General features: G+C 35.9%; 2 protein-coding genes across 3 annotated transcripts in view; one reads left to right on the forward strand and one right to left on the reverse strand.

Annotated features, from left to right (window-relative positions):
- Positions 1-16,641, forward strand: part of LOC123533418 (uncharacterized) — a 283,937-nt gene that overhangs the window by 38,482 nt on the left and 228,814 nt on the right. The gene's annotated exons all lie outside the window — the stretch shown is intronic.
- LOC123550086 (uncharacterized) lies at positions 11,628-14,519 on the reverse strand. Of its 2 annotated transcripts, none has more exons than XM_045338527.2 (2): positions 14,380-14,519; positions 11,628-14,102 (listed from the first exon to the last, which is right to left on the reverse strand). In XM_045338527.2, exon 2 carries the CDS (start codon positions 14,099-14,101, stop codon positions 11,954-11,956), a length of 2,148 nt encoding a protein of 715 aa, XP_045194462.2. In that variant the 5' UTR covers position 14,102; positions 14,380-14,519; the 3' UTR covers positions 11,628-11,953. The 2 variants fall into 2 exon arrangements, with proteins under 2 accessions (XP_045194462.2, XP_045194464.2); XM_045338529.2 differs by having other exon boundaries at positions 14,417-14,513.

A 16,641-nucleotide genomic window follows, 5' to 3' on the forward strand; every position in this document is an offset into this window, starting at 1 on the left:
ACGTGGTCAGAATGTTAACCTTGGTGATCTTTAGGTCAAGTTTAAATCTGGGTCATATGGGGTCAAAAACTAGGTCACCAGGTCAAGTCAAAGGAAAAGCTAGTTAACACTAGAGGCCACATTTATGACCATATCTTAATGAAACTCTTTAAAAGGTTATGTTGTAATCTGGGTCAGGTGGGGTCAAAAACTAGGTCACCAGGTCAAAGCATAGGTAAAGCTTGTTAAAAAAAAAAAAAACACATCGAAAATGAAACCATTGCCATCGTACTTTTCCAATTTAAAACAGCACCCTTTTGAGCGCTAGAACAACACTCTTATAATAACCATCATAGAAATACAAAAGAATACAGTTATTTTGTGGTGCCTCTTTAAACAGTTTATGCAAATGCCAATGACAATACCATAGTCTGATAGTGGTATCAATTGTGTAAGATTTTTGCATATTTATGCCCCTCTTCAAAAAAGGAGGGGTATATTGTTTTGCAGATGTCGTTCTGTTGGTCGTTATATAGACCAATCTGTTGCTTGATGATAACTTGAGAACGCTTAGGCCTAAGATCATGAATGTTGATAGGGAGGTTTTGTCATAACCAGCAGATGACCCCGATTGATTTTGAGGTCAAGGTTACAGTGACCCGGAACAGTTAAACGGCTTCCGGATGATAACTCAAGAACGCTTGAACCTAGGATCTTGAAAGATGATAGAGACTATTGATTGTCAGTTGGTCAAAGGTCAAGGTCACAGTGACCAGGAAAAGTGAAATGGTTTCCAAATGATAACTCAAGAACGCTCGGGCCTAGGATCATGAAAGTTCATAGGGACTATTGATTTAAAGGTTAGTAGGTCAAAGGTCAAGGTCACAGTGACCAGGAACAGTTTAACGGTTTCCGGATGATAACTCGAGACAGCTTTGGTTTAGGATCATGAAAATTGATACGGATGTTAATAATGACCAACAGATGATCTCTACTGATTTTGAGGTCAGTAGGTTAAAGGTCAAGGTCACAGTGACTCTGAACAGTCAAACCGTTTCCAGACAATAACTTGAGAACGCTTAGGCCTATGATCAAGAAACTGAATAGGGAGATTGATCATGATCAGCAGATGGCCCTTATAGATTTTGAGATCAGTATCTCAAAGGTCAAGGTCACAGTGAATCTGGTAAAGTTAAACTGTTTCCAGACGATAACATGAAACGTTTAGGCTTAGGATCATGAAACTTGATAGGGAGGTTGATCATGATCAGCAGATGTCCCATATTCATTTTTAGGCCAGTAGATCGAAGGTCGAGGTCACAGTGAACCAGAACAGTTAAACAGTTTCCGGATGATAACTCAAGAACGCTTGGGCCTAGGATCACAAAGCTTAGTAGGTAGGTTGATCATGACCAGCAGATGATCCCTATTAATTTTGAGGTCTGTAGGTCAAAGGTTAAGGTCATTTTGACCCAGAACAGTAGAATTTTTGTGTACAGTGATTAGATAATTTCTGTTTCTTGTGCAACTACGGAATGCATCAAGGGGAGCATTTCGTATTCTATGAGCTCTTGTTTGTATTATTAAGATTCAAAGGTCAGTTATTTTCTGTTCAGTTCAGAGTTTACAGCTTTGAATAATTTATGTCTGCTTTGTCATTCACTTTAAGTTTCTTTGATGGCAAAAGCAAAATGGCAGTGGCTTTAAAGTGGCTTTAATACCATTTCGTGCAGTAACTCTGGCTTTAGCTAGCACTACGTGCAGTCCAGGTAAAAGGAATTTGGTCCCTGAAACTAGAGTGGTGAGGAGTAAGTGATTTGAACCATTTTGCTCTAGAGGATCTAAATGTCAGTTTTAGCTCGTCTATACGAAGTTTGGAAAACTGTCCTACTCGGCGTCCTTCCACATCCACGCCTTGGTTAAAGTTTTGAAGCACTTTCTCTATCTCTAATTATTTAATAGATTTGTTTAAACCTAAAACAGTTATTTCTCGTCATCACCTAACATCATATGGCACAAGGGCCATAACTCTTGCACCAATATTTCATGAATTATGTAATGCTCAGGTGAGTTATTGTGATCGCTCGATGTCCGTCGTCTGTTCACGCTAAGCTTGTATATGCAATAGAGGCTGCATTTTTTTTACCTGATCTTCATGTTTTATCAATATGATTGGCATGATGAAATCTAGGTTTAATCTATGAATATTAGTCATTTGGGGTCAAAAGCTAGGTCACTAGGTCAAATCAAATATATGAAAACCTTGTTTATGCAATAGGGGCTACATTTTACATTTGATCCTCATGAAATTTGATCAGATTGTCTTGATGAAATCTAGGTCAAGTTTGAATATGGGTCGTCTGGTGTCAAAAACTAGGTCACTTGGTCAAATCAAAGGAAAAGTTTGTGTATGCAATTAAGGCTGCATGTTTCACTGAATATTCGTGGAATTTTATCAGATTGTTTGTCTTGATAGGATCTAGGTCAGGTTTGAATATGGGTCATTGTCAGAATAATTTGTATATTTAATATACTGATAACGCAAAACATTAAGCACAGATAGTGCTTGACTCCCTTTCCATGCTATCATTGCTATAATTATTGTTGAATTGTTGTTAATAATAGAATTTGGGTCATTTGTGGCTGATTTGGGTTCATTATGTGGATGGCTGGGTCCCATCTTCGCACATTATGTCATATACAAAAGATAAAGGGAACCAGATATTTGATAGAGCAAGTACTCGTTGTAAAACGTTATGTTTAAATTTGGACCAATCAGAAACACATGTTCTAAATATAGCACGTCTGCTGGGGTATAAATAGGTAGATGGATGACAGAGAGCTCATTCGGTATCCAGCGGTTGAAGAAGACACATCGAGGATTCAACTAATAATTTACCCCAGTACCTTGATAAGGAGACTATTACAGTTACCCTGTCAGGGCGGATAAATTATTAAAAAGAAGACTTTGTAAGTTCGTAGACTAAAGAAGAGTTGCAGAATTTCAACCAGGTTTCGAGCTATAGGGCCAGCGCATAGAAGTTTTACCTTAAGGTTAGTTGAATGCTATATACGATAGCATATATAGGCTTAGCATCGGGAAGCTGAGACAGAGACCAAGAGTTTGGTAATCTATTGAGATAGTAAGAGAGTTCCAGCTTATAGACGGTTCAGCATTACTGGCGAAGTACAGCCAAGGCATCGGGGATATACCTATATGGTAGTTGAATGCTACATATGATAGCATATAGGCACTGAGCATCCAGGAGTCAGGGCAATCATATAGAGTTTAAGAGGACAGAGGCCGAGCATCTATAAGATAGGACTCGTATGTTGTTGATTCAAAGCCATTGTCTGACGGGAACTTCAACAAAAGACCAGTCAAGTATAGAGTCTCCAGCCTATAGGAGTTTTAGCTAATTGAAAATTGTTAGTTTGAAACATTTAGTGATTTGCCTGATCCCTGAAATTGTCTAGCCCATAATTAAAATCATTTACGAATCATTGGTACACGAATCATTTAGGCAAGGTAGCCAGAGGAAAATTCTATATATGAGATATTTGGTCTCACTAGCTCACGTTTTAACAAAGGACATTCTACATCGTTTGTCAGCTAGTCTAAGACATAGTCACCTTAGCGATTGGACCCAAACCATTGTTCAAGATACTAAAGGCGTAGGCATTTCCCTGGGTCATATAACGAGTATCCTGACAGTCATCTGTGGTCAAAAACTAGGTCAAACAATCTAATCAAAGAAAAATTGGGTATGCAACAGGGGCTGCATTTTTCACTGGATAGTAATGAAATTTGATCAGAATGTTCTTGATGAAATCAAGCTCAAGATCAAATATGGGTCATCCGGGATCAAGAATTAGGTCACCTGGGCTTCATTTTCACTGGATATTCCTGGAATTTTATCAGATTGTTTGTCTTGATCAAATCTAGGTCAAGTTTGAATATGGGTTGTCTGGGGTCAAAAACTAGGTCACTCGGTAAAATCAAAGAAAGGACTGGTGTGTGCAATAGGGGCTGCATTTTCCACTGGATATTCATGAAATTTAATCAGGATTATTGTCAGGATGAAGTCTAGGTGAAGTTCATTTATGGGTCAACTGGGGTCAAAACTAGGTCACTAGGTCAAATCAAGTACAAACCTTAGTACAGTAGGGCTGCATTATACACCAGATATTCATGAAAGCACATCGGACAAAATTCTAGTGATTTTGCCTAAATTTAAATGCATTTTCATGATTTCTTTAACTGATAATTTGATATAATGGCTTCAAATAAGTTATATCAAACTGTCACAAAAACTTATGCTTGTTTTGTTGAAATTATAGCATTTTGCGTCTAAGGGTAATATTTTCTGTAAAATGTGCAATGTGTATTTTCAGAGAAATAGGCATATGCATTTAAATCTTCTCTTCAAAACCACTGAGCAGATTTACAGCAAACTTCATTGTCCCTGAATGATCATTGGGTGACCCCCTTTCAAACTTGCCCAAAGAAACGAAATCCATGGCAACTGAAACGAAAAACTTTAAAAATCTTCTTCTGCAAAACCACAGGTCCTAGGGCTTTTGTATTTGGTATGTAGCATCACCTATCAAGATCGTTCAAATTATCCCCCTAGGGTTAAATTTGGTACCGCCCTGGGGGTCACAATGGTTTACATAGACATATATAGGGAAAACTTTGAAAATCTTCTTGTCCAAAACCACAGGGTCTAGGGCTTTGATGTTTGTATGTAGCATCATCTAGAGGTCTTCTGCCAAGATTGTTCAAATTATCCCCTAAGGTCAAATTGCCTTAGCAGTCACATAGACTGATTAGGGAAAACTTTAAAAAAAATCTTGTCCAAAACCACGGAGCTTAGGGCTTTGATATTTAGAATGTAGCATCATTTAGAGGCCCTCTACCAAGATTATTCAAATCATCCCCTAGGGGAAATACTGCGCGCCCTGGGGGTAACATAGTCTACAAGTATATAGTCTTATATAAGGAAAAACTTTGAAAATCTTCTCGTCTTAAACCACAGGGCCTGGGGCTTTGATATTTTGTATGTAGCATCATCTAGTGGTCCTCTGTCAAGATTGTTCAAATTACCCACCCCCAGAGTCAGATATGGCCCTGCTCAGGGGGTTACATGGTTTATATAGACTTGTATTGGAAAAAAAACTTTAAAAAATCTTCTTGCCAAACATTTTAAGGCCTAGGCTTTTGATATTTGGTATGTTGCATTGCCATGTAGTCTACTACCAAAATTATTTAGATTGTACCCCTGGGATGAAAAGAGGCCCTGCCCTGTGGGTCCCAAGTTTTACATAGATTTATATAGGAAAAACTCATCTTGTCTGAAAGTTCAAGGCTTAGGCATTTGATATTTTGTATGTATCATTGTCTAGATGATCTCAAAAAATATTGTTCGAATTATGCCCCTGGGGTAAAAAGAGGCCCCGCCCTGGGGTCACCCCATGTGACTTTTGAAACATGTAGCTCATATTACTCAGGTGAGCGATCCAGGATCATCATGACCCTCTTTTTTTCATTTGTTAGAATCCTAGACTAATGCACTGGTTTCGAAATTTGGTCCTCTTCTTATTTCAGCAATTGAAAAAAGGGAATAAAACAATGTACTATGTGATTTATCATTGTTATTCAATAATAATAATAATTGTAACAAACATTACATCATATGATAAGCAATGCAACATTATGTTTTAAGTTCAAAAATTAACAATGTTAATGAATCAGACCTTTAAGTTCGGTGGGAGACAATCAAAAGCATCTCAGAAATTTCCAGTGCATGGACCAGGATTTGAACCACGGACCTCTGGATTGACAGTCAAGAGTGTTACCACTAGACCATCGGCCCATTTTAACCTAAACAAACATAGTTTTGGTCCTACAGCCTAATAAATGACCCAATTATGTCATACTTGCACTCAAGAAACATACAAACTGACTTATATAAGATGACCTTGACATTCATTTGACCTTCATCTTTAAACTTAAGCCTTAAAACAACTTGTTTGGTCATGCATTCGGGTAAACAATTTTGCAGTTTGAAAACACAACTCCTTGTTTCTGTAAACCTGCCATGTTTGCTCATATATTGCAAAGAAAGTTTTGTTAATATCTACCTATTTATGTAATAATAAAGGTTGCTTTTTATTTGGCCAATCTTAATATAGTTGAAAATGTTAAATTTTATATGAAATAGCAGGCATATCAATTCAGAAATGTACTGTCAAGAGATGTTATATCCTATCTATTCCTGCTACAGTTTAGTTTAGCAAAATGAAATAATTTTGGAAATAAAATATTTTTCCTTCCTACCCACCCTAATTTCTTCCAACATGTTACTGGAATTGCAATAATTTCCATTGGTTTAACCATTGTACTGAATCCTTTTAAATTCTTCAGTAGTCTTCAACTAAAACTCAGTAGTCTTCAGCATTTTGAAATGACCATTGTAAATCAGATTTCATATTGCTTATTGACAGTTAACATATTTAAGCCCTATTGCAAATACTCAAGCACACTGTCATTAGACAGCTTTTGTTTGTGTATAGTGTACATCCGTCCATACAACATTTTTAGCTCACCTGAGCCAAAGGCTCATGGTGAGCTTTTGTGACCACCCAATGTCCGTCGTGCGTCGTCAGTCGTCCGTTGTGCGTCGTGTGTACGTCAACATTTTCTAAAAAAATCTTCCTCTTGAAAACTACTAAGCAGAATTACACCAAACTACACAGGAATGATCCTTGGGTGGCTCCCTTTCAAAAGTGTTTAAAGAATTGAATTCCATGCAGAACTCTTGTTGTCATGGCAACCTAAAGGAATAACTTTAAAAATCTTCTTGTCCAAGACCGCAAGGTGTAGAGCCTTGGTATTTAGCATGTGACATCATCTTATGGTCCTCTATCAAAATTGTTCAAATTATGCCCCTGGGTTGAAAAGAGGCCCCTCCCCGGAGGTCGTAAGTTTTACATAGACTTATATAGGAATTTTTTTTTTTAATCTTCTTGTCTAAAACCACAAGACCTAGGCTTTTGATATTTGGTATGTTGCATTGCCTTGTGGTCCTCTATCAACATTGTTCAAATTATGTCCCTGGGATGAAAAGAGGCCCTGCCCTGGGGGTCCCAAATTTAACATAGACATATATAGGGAAAAATCTTCTTGTCCAGAAGTTCAAGACCTTTGATATTTGGTATGTAGCATTGCCTAGTGGATCTCTAACAAGATTGTTCAAATTATGCCCCAGGGGTGAAAGGAGGCCCCGCCCTGGGGGTCAATTGTTATATGAGTTATATTGGAACAAATACTTAAAAATTATCAGATCATAATTCCTAGACTTTTTAATTATAATTACCTGATGACCCCAAGTGATTAGGGGTCACTTGACCGTAACCTACTGACCTACTTTCTTGTTTTTTAAGATACAGCCTTGAAATTTGTATGACATGTACAGTTTTGCACACCGATCTTAAAACTGGCTTTCAGTGACAATGAATGTGACCTACTTTCTAATATTTTAGCATCAGTTTGGCATTTTAAACACATGGCTCATATTACTCAGGTGAGCAATTAAGGGTCATCATGACTCTCTTGTTCATGATTGTCTTAAGGTAAGTCTGCAAGTTTGATAAACCCCAAGTGATGGCATAACATCAGTTGTCCGGAAAACGTAGAATAAAGCCTGGATTTGGCTTACCGAAACGAAAATCACTTTAATAATTTATGACAACCTACGAGTAAATTAATTACATTATATTTCACCATACTGAAGGCCAAGTGTTCACATACGTGTCAACTTTAGAAGTTACATTAAAATAAACATTGTAGAAAAAATTCTTTTCGGGAAAATATTCTAAAAGTTATGATTTTTCCCATAGCCTTCCATTATTATACGTCGGAAGGGATGTATTTTATTATATCCATGGTGTCCGTCCGTCCATCTGTTTGTCTGTCCGTAAGCAGGTTCGTAAGGATTTCGAGGAAACTTGACACAAATTTTCGCCACATCGAGAAAACGTGCAAAGCGCATGCTTCGGATGGCTCACTTCAAGGTCAAGGTCACACTTAGGGGACTAAGGTCATATAAGTTTGTTTCTTGTCTGCTCTTGAACTCTTGAACTGGTTGGAGAATTTTAGAGAAACTTGGCGAAAATGTTCACAAATCAAAACAACGTGCAGAGCGCATGTTTCGGATTGCTTGCGTCAAGGTCAATGTCACATTTGGGGGCAAAGGTCATAGTGTTTGTTTGGTGTCTGCTCTATAACACTTGACCTGCTTGAAGGATTGCAAATAAACTCGACACAAATATTCACCACATCGAGAATACATGCAGAGCACATGTTTGGGATGGCTCGCTTCAAGGTCAATGTCATAATTACTAATTTAACAGGGTTTCCGCTGCAATTCGCCAAAGTCGCCAATGGCGAAAAAAAATAAAAAAGTGGCGAAAAAATATTTCGCCGTTCATGTACTATTTTTTAATGTGTAATTCTTTGCCAAAGTTCTCTCTATCTAGCCTAAAAATCAATATTACCCGCGGCCGTTTCCGTTCATAATTCACAATACACAGCGTGTCATCAACCGAGGGATTAGCGATTCGACATCCATTATACAACGCTGCCACGTGCATCTCGATCTTTGATAAAATATGCGATAAACCGTTAAATTTTATTAGGGTCAAATGTCATATAACTTTGTTTCGTGTGTAGTTTGCTCTGCATTGGGATGCTCTTGTTTTTATTTGGCATATCCCTTTTTTCACCCAAAATATTTATTTCTTAATTACTTCCCTTTTACGAAACAATAAATGGCTTTTTCGTAACTTTTATTATTATTGGCTCTAGGAAAAAACTGTATCTACTTTTCTGTGGTACGACATGTATGGTACTAGAAAGGTTTAGATGAATTTCTAAATTTCTGTACCTGGCAAGGATTTTTTCATAGACTTGGATTTTTTTGGGGGGAGGGAGATTTCTCCCTTTGTTGTTCCTGTCCTGGACTTCAACAGTCAAGTTCTTTAAATTTTGCTCCCATCCTCCTCTGTTAAACTCTTCAGGCGTACATTGTCCCACTTGGCGGAGCCAAAGAGCTATAAAAATAAGTATTTTATACTTCTTTGGCGGAGCTCTAGTGAAAAATTGTGTGAGGACCAAATTTTATTTTTCGAATTAGGTTTCGCAGAAAATCAAGCATATGATCCCTTTTTTATTTGTTGAATTTCTCTTAATATATGCTGAAGTTTTGAAAAATCTGAGTTAAATCAAAATCTACATTGTAGGAAAAGTTTAAGTCCGAACATGCAGAACTCTCTTAAACATTAAAGGCCTAGATTTAGGCAGTGGGCCAAGGATTTCTGTCTTCACCAGCACAGTTGGGGGCTAATGACCATCACATTATGGTTCCAATAAACAAAGGTCATTGTTTAGTGGCGAGTCAGTCTACCTTACAAGTGTATCAATTAGTGAGAAAGGGAAACAATGGAATTTATCTTAAATTAACGAATAATTGATAACTTTTAAAGTTATAAGTTTAGTTGAGCACGAAGTGCTCAAAGATGAGCTTTAGTAATCGCCCTGTACCCGTCGTCGTCGTCCGTCCGTCGTCAGTCGTCAACAATTTGACTCTTAACACTCTAGAGGTCACAATTTTGGCCCAAACTTAATGAAACTTGGTCAGAGTGTTACCTTTAATAAAATCTTGGACGAGTTCGATATTGGGTCATCTGGGGTCAAAAACTAGGTCACCAGGTCAAATCAAAAGAAAAGCTTGTTAACAGTCTAGAGGTCACAATTTTGGCCCAAGCTTAATGAAACTTGATCAGAATGTTACCCTCAATAAAATCTTGGATAAAGTTGATATTGGGTCATCTGGGGTCAAAAACTAGGTCACCAGTTCAAATCAAAGGAAAAGCTTGTTAACACTGTAGAGGCCAGATATATGACTATATCTTCATGATACTTGGTCAGAATGTTAATCTTGATGATCTCAAGGTCCAATTTGAATCTGGGTCATGTAGAGTCAAAAACTAGGTCACCAGGTCAAATCAAAGGAAAAGCTAGTTTACACTGTAGAGGCCACATTTTTGACCATATCTTAATGAAACTTAGTCAGAATGTTAATCTTGATGATCTCTAACTGAAGTTCAAATCTAGGTCAGGTGGGGTCAAAAACTAGGTCACTAGATTAAATCAAAGGAAAAGCTTGTTAACTATCTAGAGGCCACATTTATGACTGTATCTTCACGAAACTTAGTCAGAATGTTAATCTTGGTGATGTTAAGTTCGAATCTGGGTCATGTCTGGTCAAAAACTAGGTCACTGGGTCAAATGGAAGGAAAAGCTATTTAACACTTTAGAGGCCACATTTATGATCATATCTTAATGAAACTTAGTCAGAATAATAATCTTGGTGATCTTTAGGTCAGTAGGTCAGGTGAGCGATACAGGGCCTTCATGGCCCTTTTGTTTTAGCTTTAGCATTTCTATGTAAAGAAAAATATTTGTTGATCAAACACAATAATAAAATAATCAAACTTTATTTTCACAATAACGAAATAATGAGAAACTTACTTAAAGAAATATGCAAATTTTTATTTTTTCAAATTCTGTCTGGAGAATTGTAATATTTCAGAAAAAATGTGACTTTCACTCATCTAAAGCTTGCAGAATACTGTAAATAACATTTGTCTAAAATTGAAAACAAAATGTGCATTTCGAAGTTACAGCATGAAAAAAGTCACTTTTGGCAACATACTGAAATTGAAAATTGAGTATAGATGGAACACAATAATTTTATATTCAAAAAAGTTTGATTACATAAATACAAGAAAATCAATTTCCAATTCGAAAAATATTGTTTGTCAGCACAAAGAACTCATGAAGTTTTCACTATACTTGTGTTTTATTATCATTATTATTTTCAATATTATTACTGCAACTTTTATCATCCTATATGTAATATAATAATAATAATAATAATAATAATAATAATAATAATAATGATTATGATTATGATTGTGATTATTTTTATTATCATTATTATCATTATCATAACGTTAAAGTAATATCTGTTATCATCTATATAATATCAAATTAATGATCAATATTATTATCATTCCACAATCACTGAAGAAAAATTTCTTTCTTTCAACTCCACTGCACACATCTTCATGGTCTAGTTGGGGTCCCTGCTGAGCTGATTGCCCTCTAATCAGTTACTGTTACATAATTCCTGATAAGCAGCAGATAAGATAGGAGTTGTATAGGAGAGATCGCCGTGACATCACGCGTTAACATCTGTTTATCTGGTGGTTGGCAAAACAAATGATTTTAACACCGTTTGCGTATTGAATCAGAATTTTTAATTTTTAATAATTTTTTTGCTCATTTATGGATTTTCAAAATTAAAAAAGATTTGAAATACTAACAATCTTCATATTTTTGTATCCAAATATCTTTTTTCAATGAATAACCGTTTTAAATGACATATAATTTTAAAAGCGGCGTAGTGATTTTCACAACCTTTAGAAAAACAGTGTAAGTTAAGCGTTCATAATTAATCCATTTTATTTCGAAATAACAATTAAAAGTAATCAATAAATTGCTTGTTTTATAACCTTTCCATTGATCAAAAAATTATTTATGTAATTTGTGTTTTAAGAAAGTTTAGACCGTTAGAAAAACATCACTGTTTACAAAAAACATGAACGGTCGGCTTCTGCCCACCCGATCACTGTCTTATCAGTTCTAAAAATAGAATTTGTATACAAACACGATCTCTCCTATATTGGATTGTGTGTGTTTGTGGGGGGAGGGGGGCACTTATATAGTAGTGAATCTAGGCATTTAAGATTTTTGCAATGCCTGTATAGTACTTGTATGAATAAGAGATAGTTCATAAGAGTGTTTTTATAGCATCAAACATTAGCTTTATGCAGATATATACCCTGTTCAGCTCGGTGTATTTCTCTGCATGCTAACTATTTCATTGAGAAGTCTACAGATTAGAAAATTTGCTACATTGTTTCTTGCTTGGGTATTAAGAGATATCATGTAACAGTGTAAAGCATCAATTTGTCTTTTTTCCTGTTCCATACACTGTCCTAGTAAGTTTAGTGCTGTTTCCTTGTGACCTAATTTAGATTCTGTTTCAATGCTAGTGACAAGGTTTTCAAGTGCACATTGTTGGTCTGCCATTCTCTGAAGAGCTCCGTAGGTCTTGTACTGTAAAAAGTAGAGGTAAGGGAGAGAATCTACCACTGCCAAATCCATCCAATTGTCAAACATTTCATCCCTTTCGAGCCTGTCCTCTTGTGTAGATCTAAACATTTCAGATTGTAGCTCTTTTGGAACACAGCAAATTTCACACCTCAGAAATCTAACACAAAATGCTGTGTAATGTTTTAACACTTCTTCATTTCCAGTGTTACATTTATGCATGAATCCTTGCCTTTGGTAAAACCAATCACGATTATTACATTGACATACAGGTTCAACAGTATTCAGATCATAGTTTTCGTCTGTATTCCTCAGAACTAACTCTGCTCTTTCCATATCTCCTACACAATATAATGCTGATGCAAGTTTCAATCCACCAGATGCCACATCTGAGTTCAAACCAAATGAAAACCAGGACAGTGCTTCTGGTGATATACTGTGAGTAGTGTAAATGTCATGAGATGCTATCACAGATCCTAATGAAGATGAAAACATAGGTGTTATAAGTTTCAATACATATTTTTCCAGACGATTAAAACCCATTTTCCTGTACACATTAGTTAGTGTTGACATAAAGTTTGATAAATTATCACGCACTATCGCATTTCCATCAAGATTTAGTTTTTGTAAAACGTGGATGTGACTTAAACTTATTGTATGAGAAGTAGAAAGTAGCAGCTCTGTTGAAATCTGAGTATGTATGTGGGATGGAGTTGGGTAATACTGAAAAGCTTCATCCATGTTCATCTTCACCTTCAGTCTTCTACCAAGGTCATCAATGGGAATCTCCATCAGTGCACGACCTTCACCTTGTAAGATATCATGTAGGATTTCCAGAATTTTATGTTTGTTACAAGGAGAAATTCTTTCGGCCATCAGATTGTTTTTAGGCAATATAAAATGTGGACAGTTTTCTTCTCTTACAAAGTTCTGCAATACTGTAAGGCAGCACATCAAACATGTAAGTAAGTTAGATTGCACCCAGATATTTGAACGTGTATTTTGTATACAATGAAATAAAACAGTTTTGCACATATAACTTGAAAGGGCACCATTAAATTGAGGATTTATGAATGTTTTAAGAATCATCTTCATCAGGATGTAACATCTTAATTGGGTGATGTTTAAACTGAACATCAGACATTTTTCAGCCTGAGCAGTAGATAATCTCCATTCAAGTTCTTCATGTTGGCTATTTTTACTGCTCACTGGTACAACAAAACATCCTGTAGTCTCGCAATATCTCTTCATTTCCTCTGAAGGCCACTTTCCTATACCTTGTCTTACTAACCAAGATTGGGCTTCTACAGGCCATGATTTACAGTGGTATGCTACAACATAATCTTGATCTGCATAACATGGACTTCCTTGCCTTGAGGAAGCAGGACCATTTACTACACTTCCTGCTAAAGGGATATCTCTGAAACATGTGTTCTTCATCAGCACTTTACCTCTGATAACTGTATAAGTTCTGTCTGTTATATGATCAGGTATAGAAATGGAAATAGGAAGAGGCTCATCATCCCTTAGCATTTGTAGTATACAGTAACCTGGTGAGGTAGTCTCATCCTGGATCATCAGCAAATTATGCCTGCCTAGTTGCCACTCACTCCAGTTCTGTATCACAATAAGCGTTCTGACGCAGATGAGCGTATCAATATCTGAATGGAGTCCTATCGTTGTAGACCCTTCAGATCGGCTACCAAACTGAAAGGTGAATATGTTCTCTCTCAGCAATCTTTGTGTACTAGTGAACGTAGTTTCCATCAACAAATACACCCTCCTCCTCTTCAGAAGCATTCTCTCATTGACACCAATGTCACAGAGCACCTCTGACAGTTTCAGTGATACAGTCCGGTAATAATCAGGATCTTGCGACATTCTAGAAATGTAAACAACAAACAGTTGATACTTTTATCATCATAAAATCTTTTTTTTAATTAAGATATCAGAGCTGCTAAGAAGATTTGGCATAAAGTATATTGTCTATTAAAATTCCGTATCTATGTACTTTCTTGTACTATATGATGTTTACAACTGGTAATAGGACAGAATGAAAAGTTTGATAAAATAAAATTTTCCATTAATATGGTCATTGTAATATTTCAGCTATAAAGACATAGATGTACTTAATGTTTCGAAGAAAATGAACCACTCACCTTGAAATTATTTTCTATTAAAATTGATTGTAATTACTGTCTATTTTTCTGTCTATAAAGAATATGATGACAATTACTTTGAATCTACTTTCCTTTTTCAGTTTTGTTATGAAATTCGATTCAAATTTACTTCCTCTTTTGATTTGATTCAACAAAGAGAGGTAATTCATTCACTTAATAAGATAAGCAAAGAATTGCTGATTTATTCCCCTGACAGTGCTACGAGATTGAGAAGTAACTGGAGTTAAATGTCCCTTTAAATCAGGCATCAGGAACCACTAAGTCTTAAACAAATTCCTAGCTGTACGTTAAAGTGATTAGTAACATTTGACAAATTCATTTCAAAATACAGAACTGTATACAATGATATTTTTACAAATTAACGGTAGATGAACAAAATCTGTAAAAGGATCCTTTTGAAGCAAGGAATGCAACCAAGAAGAATAATAGCAGACTCTGTTTGATTGAGTCTGTTCATGAGAGGTAATGAAATGTGCAACACCCCTCACGCCCCCTAGCATTGGCTTAAGCGGAACTCTATTACACATATGTTGAATGAACTCCATGATCCCAAAGGACCAGAAAATATAACAACACTGAATCCAGTGAAAACCTCAGAAAATATTGAATTTCTTAGATGAAAAATAAATTCAGAGATGTTGTTGATTAGATTATTCACAAATGGAGCAGAAATACTTAAACATTTAAATTTTCATATATTTATGCAATTTCTTACATATAATTTAGAATTTTAAATTATATCTGATATTTTCAGTGTGAACCTACCGGTACTTGACATATAAAAGTCTTTTAGAAATTCTGAGGTTCTTTGGGGGCGGAGGTTTATATGAGCGTGCATGTCAGCCGCCGGTCTGTCTGTCAGTCCGTTGGTGTCCATGGTTTCCGGACAATAACTCATGAAAGGGTTTTACATGGTTAAATAATTTTCGGTACACAGGTCTAGCAACATAATATCAGGTAAAGATCGACTTTAGCTACAAACCACCAATTTTTAGCTAGTGCTCACGATGAGCTGTTGTGACCAGTCATTGTCCTGCTTCGTGAGTGGTCGTCCGTACATATTTGCCTTGTGAACACTCTGGAGGCCAACATTTTGACCAATCTTTATGAAAGTAGTCAGAATGCATATTCTCTAGGCCAAGTTTGAAACTTGGTTATGTGGAATAAAATACTAGGTCAGTAGACCGGATCAAGTGAAAAGCTTGTGAACACTCTATAGGGCTCAACTATGACTCAATCTTTATGAAACTTGGTCAGAATGTTTGTCTTGACGACCTCTAGCTCAGCTTTGATCAGTGGTTTTGGGGATAAAAACATAACGTACTTAAGTTTAAAAATATCAACTTCCTTATTACTGAACCGTCTTGAAATTTACATGGAAATTGAAGTTAGAAAAAACAGAAAAAAAACAGGAGAGGTATTTTATGTGTAAGACCTGACATTTACCTCGATAACTAAAAAAAATAATATAAAAAGATGCAATACTTGCATTTTAACTACCGATACGTTAAGGCCCGTATCTCAGTTTGTGACAGCGGATAGCTAACCAATTTTTTCTGCATTCTAAATTAGAGAACTGATGTATAGTAGTTTTTTTTCTGTATATCAGACAGAAAACAGCTATTCTTTTCAAAACATTCAGCTATTGATAACTTTGGTCATTTCTTTTTTCATTATTAGTTTAAAATCCACATCTAAACAAACCTCTCAAATTTCTTTTACTATATATTAGAATAATAATGTATTCCTTAAAAACACATTCAGCTTTTAAAACTTCTAACAAACAGTTTTCATTCACTGATGTTTTTTACATACGCACTGATTTATCCATTACAGGAAAGGATAGCTTCAATTTTCATTTGATGACATGACACAACAAGCAAACATTAAAAATTTATGCTAGAATGTCATTCTGCTTGAAAGTCAAAGAATGATATGAAAATTTATACAACAATTCAGGTCTAAATTCAGACTTTATCAACCTATCCTCTATACCCTAAAATCTGTGATATACCCTATCACTGTATATCAATGGCATAGAACCTATCTAGCTATAGTGTTGACATTAATGTGTATGTAACTTCAATATAATGCAACTTTTGCATTTGGAAGTTATACAGAAAAAGAAAAAGGTTAGACAGTTCTGCCAGTTGCATTGGGGTTTGATAAGAGTTGGCGACGTCGGGGTTATTTCCGGTGATGCCGGGGTTACTTCTGTGGGTGTTGATGTTAGTGTTTGTC

This window comes from Mercenaria mercenaria, chromosome 6, assembly GCF_021730395.1.
Source record: "Mercenaria mercenaria strain notata chromosome 6, MADL_Memer_1, whole genome shotgun sequence".
Classification (NCBI taxonomy): Eukaryota; Metazoa; Mollusca; class Bivalvia; order Venerida; family Veneridae; genus Mercenaria; species Mercenaria mercenaria.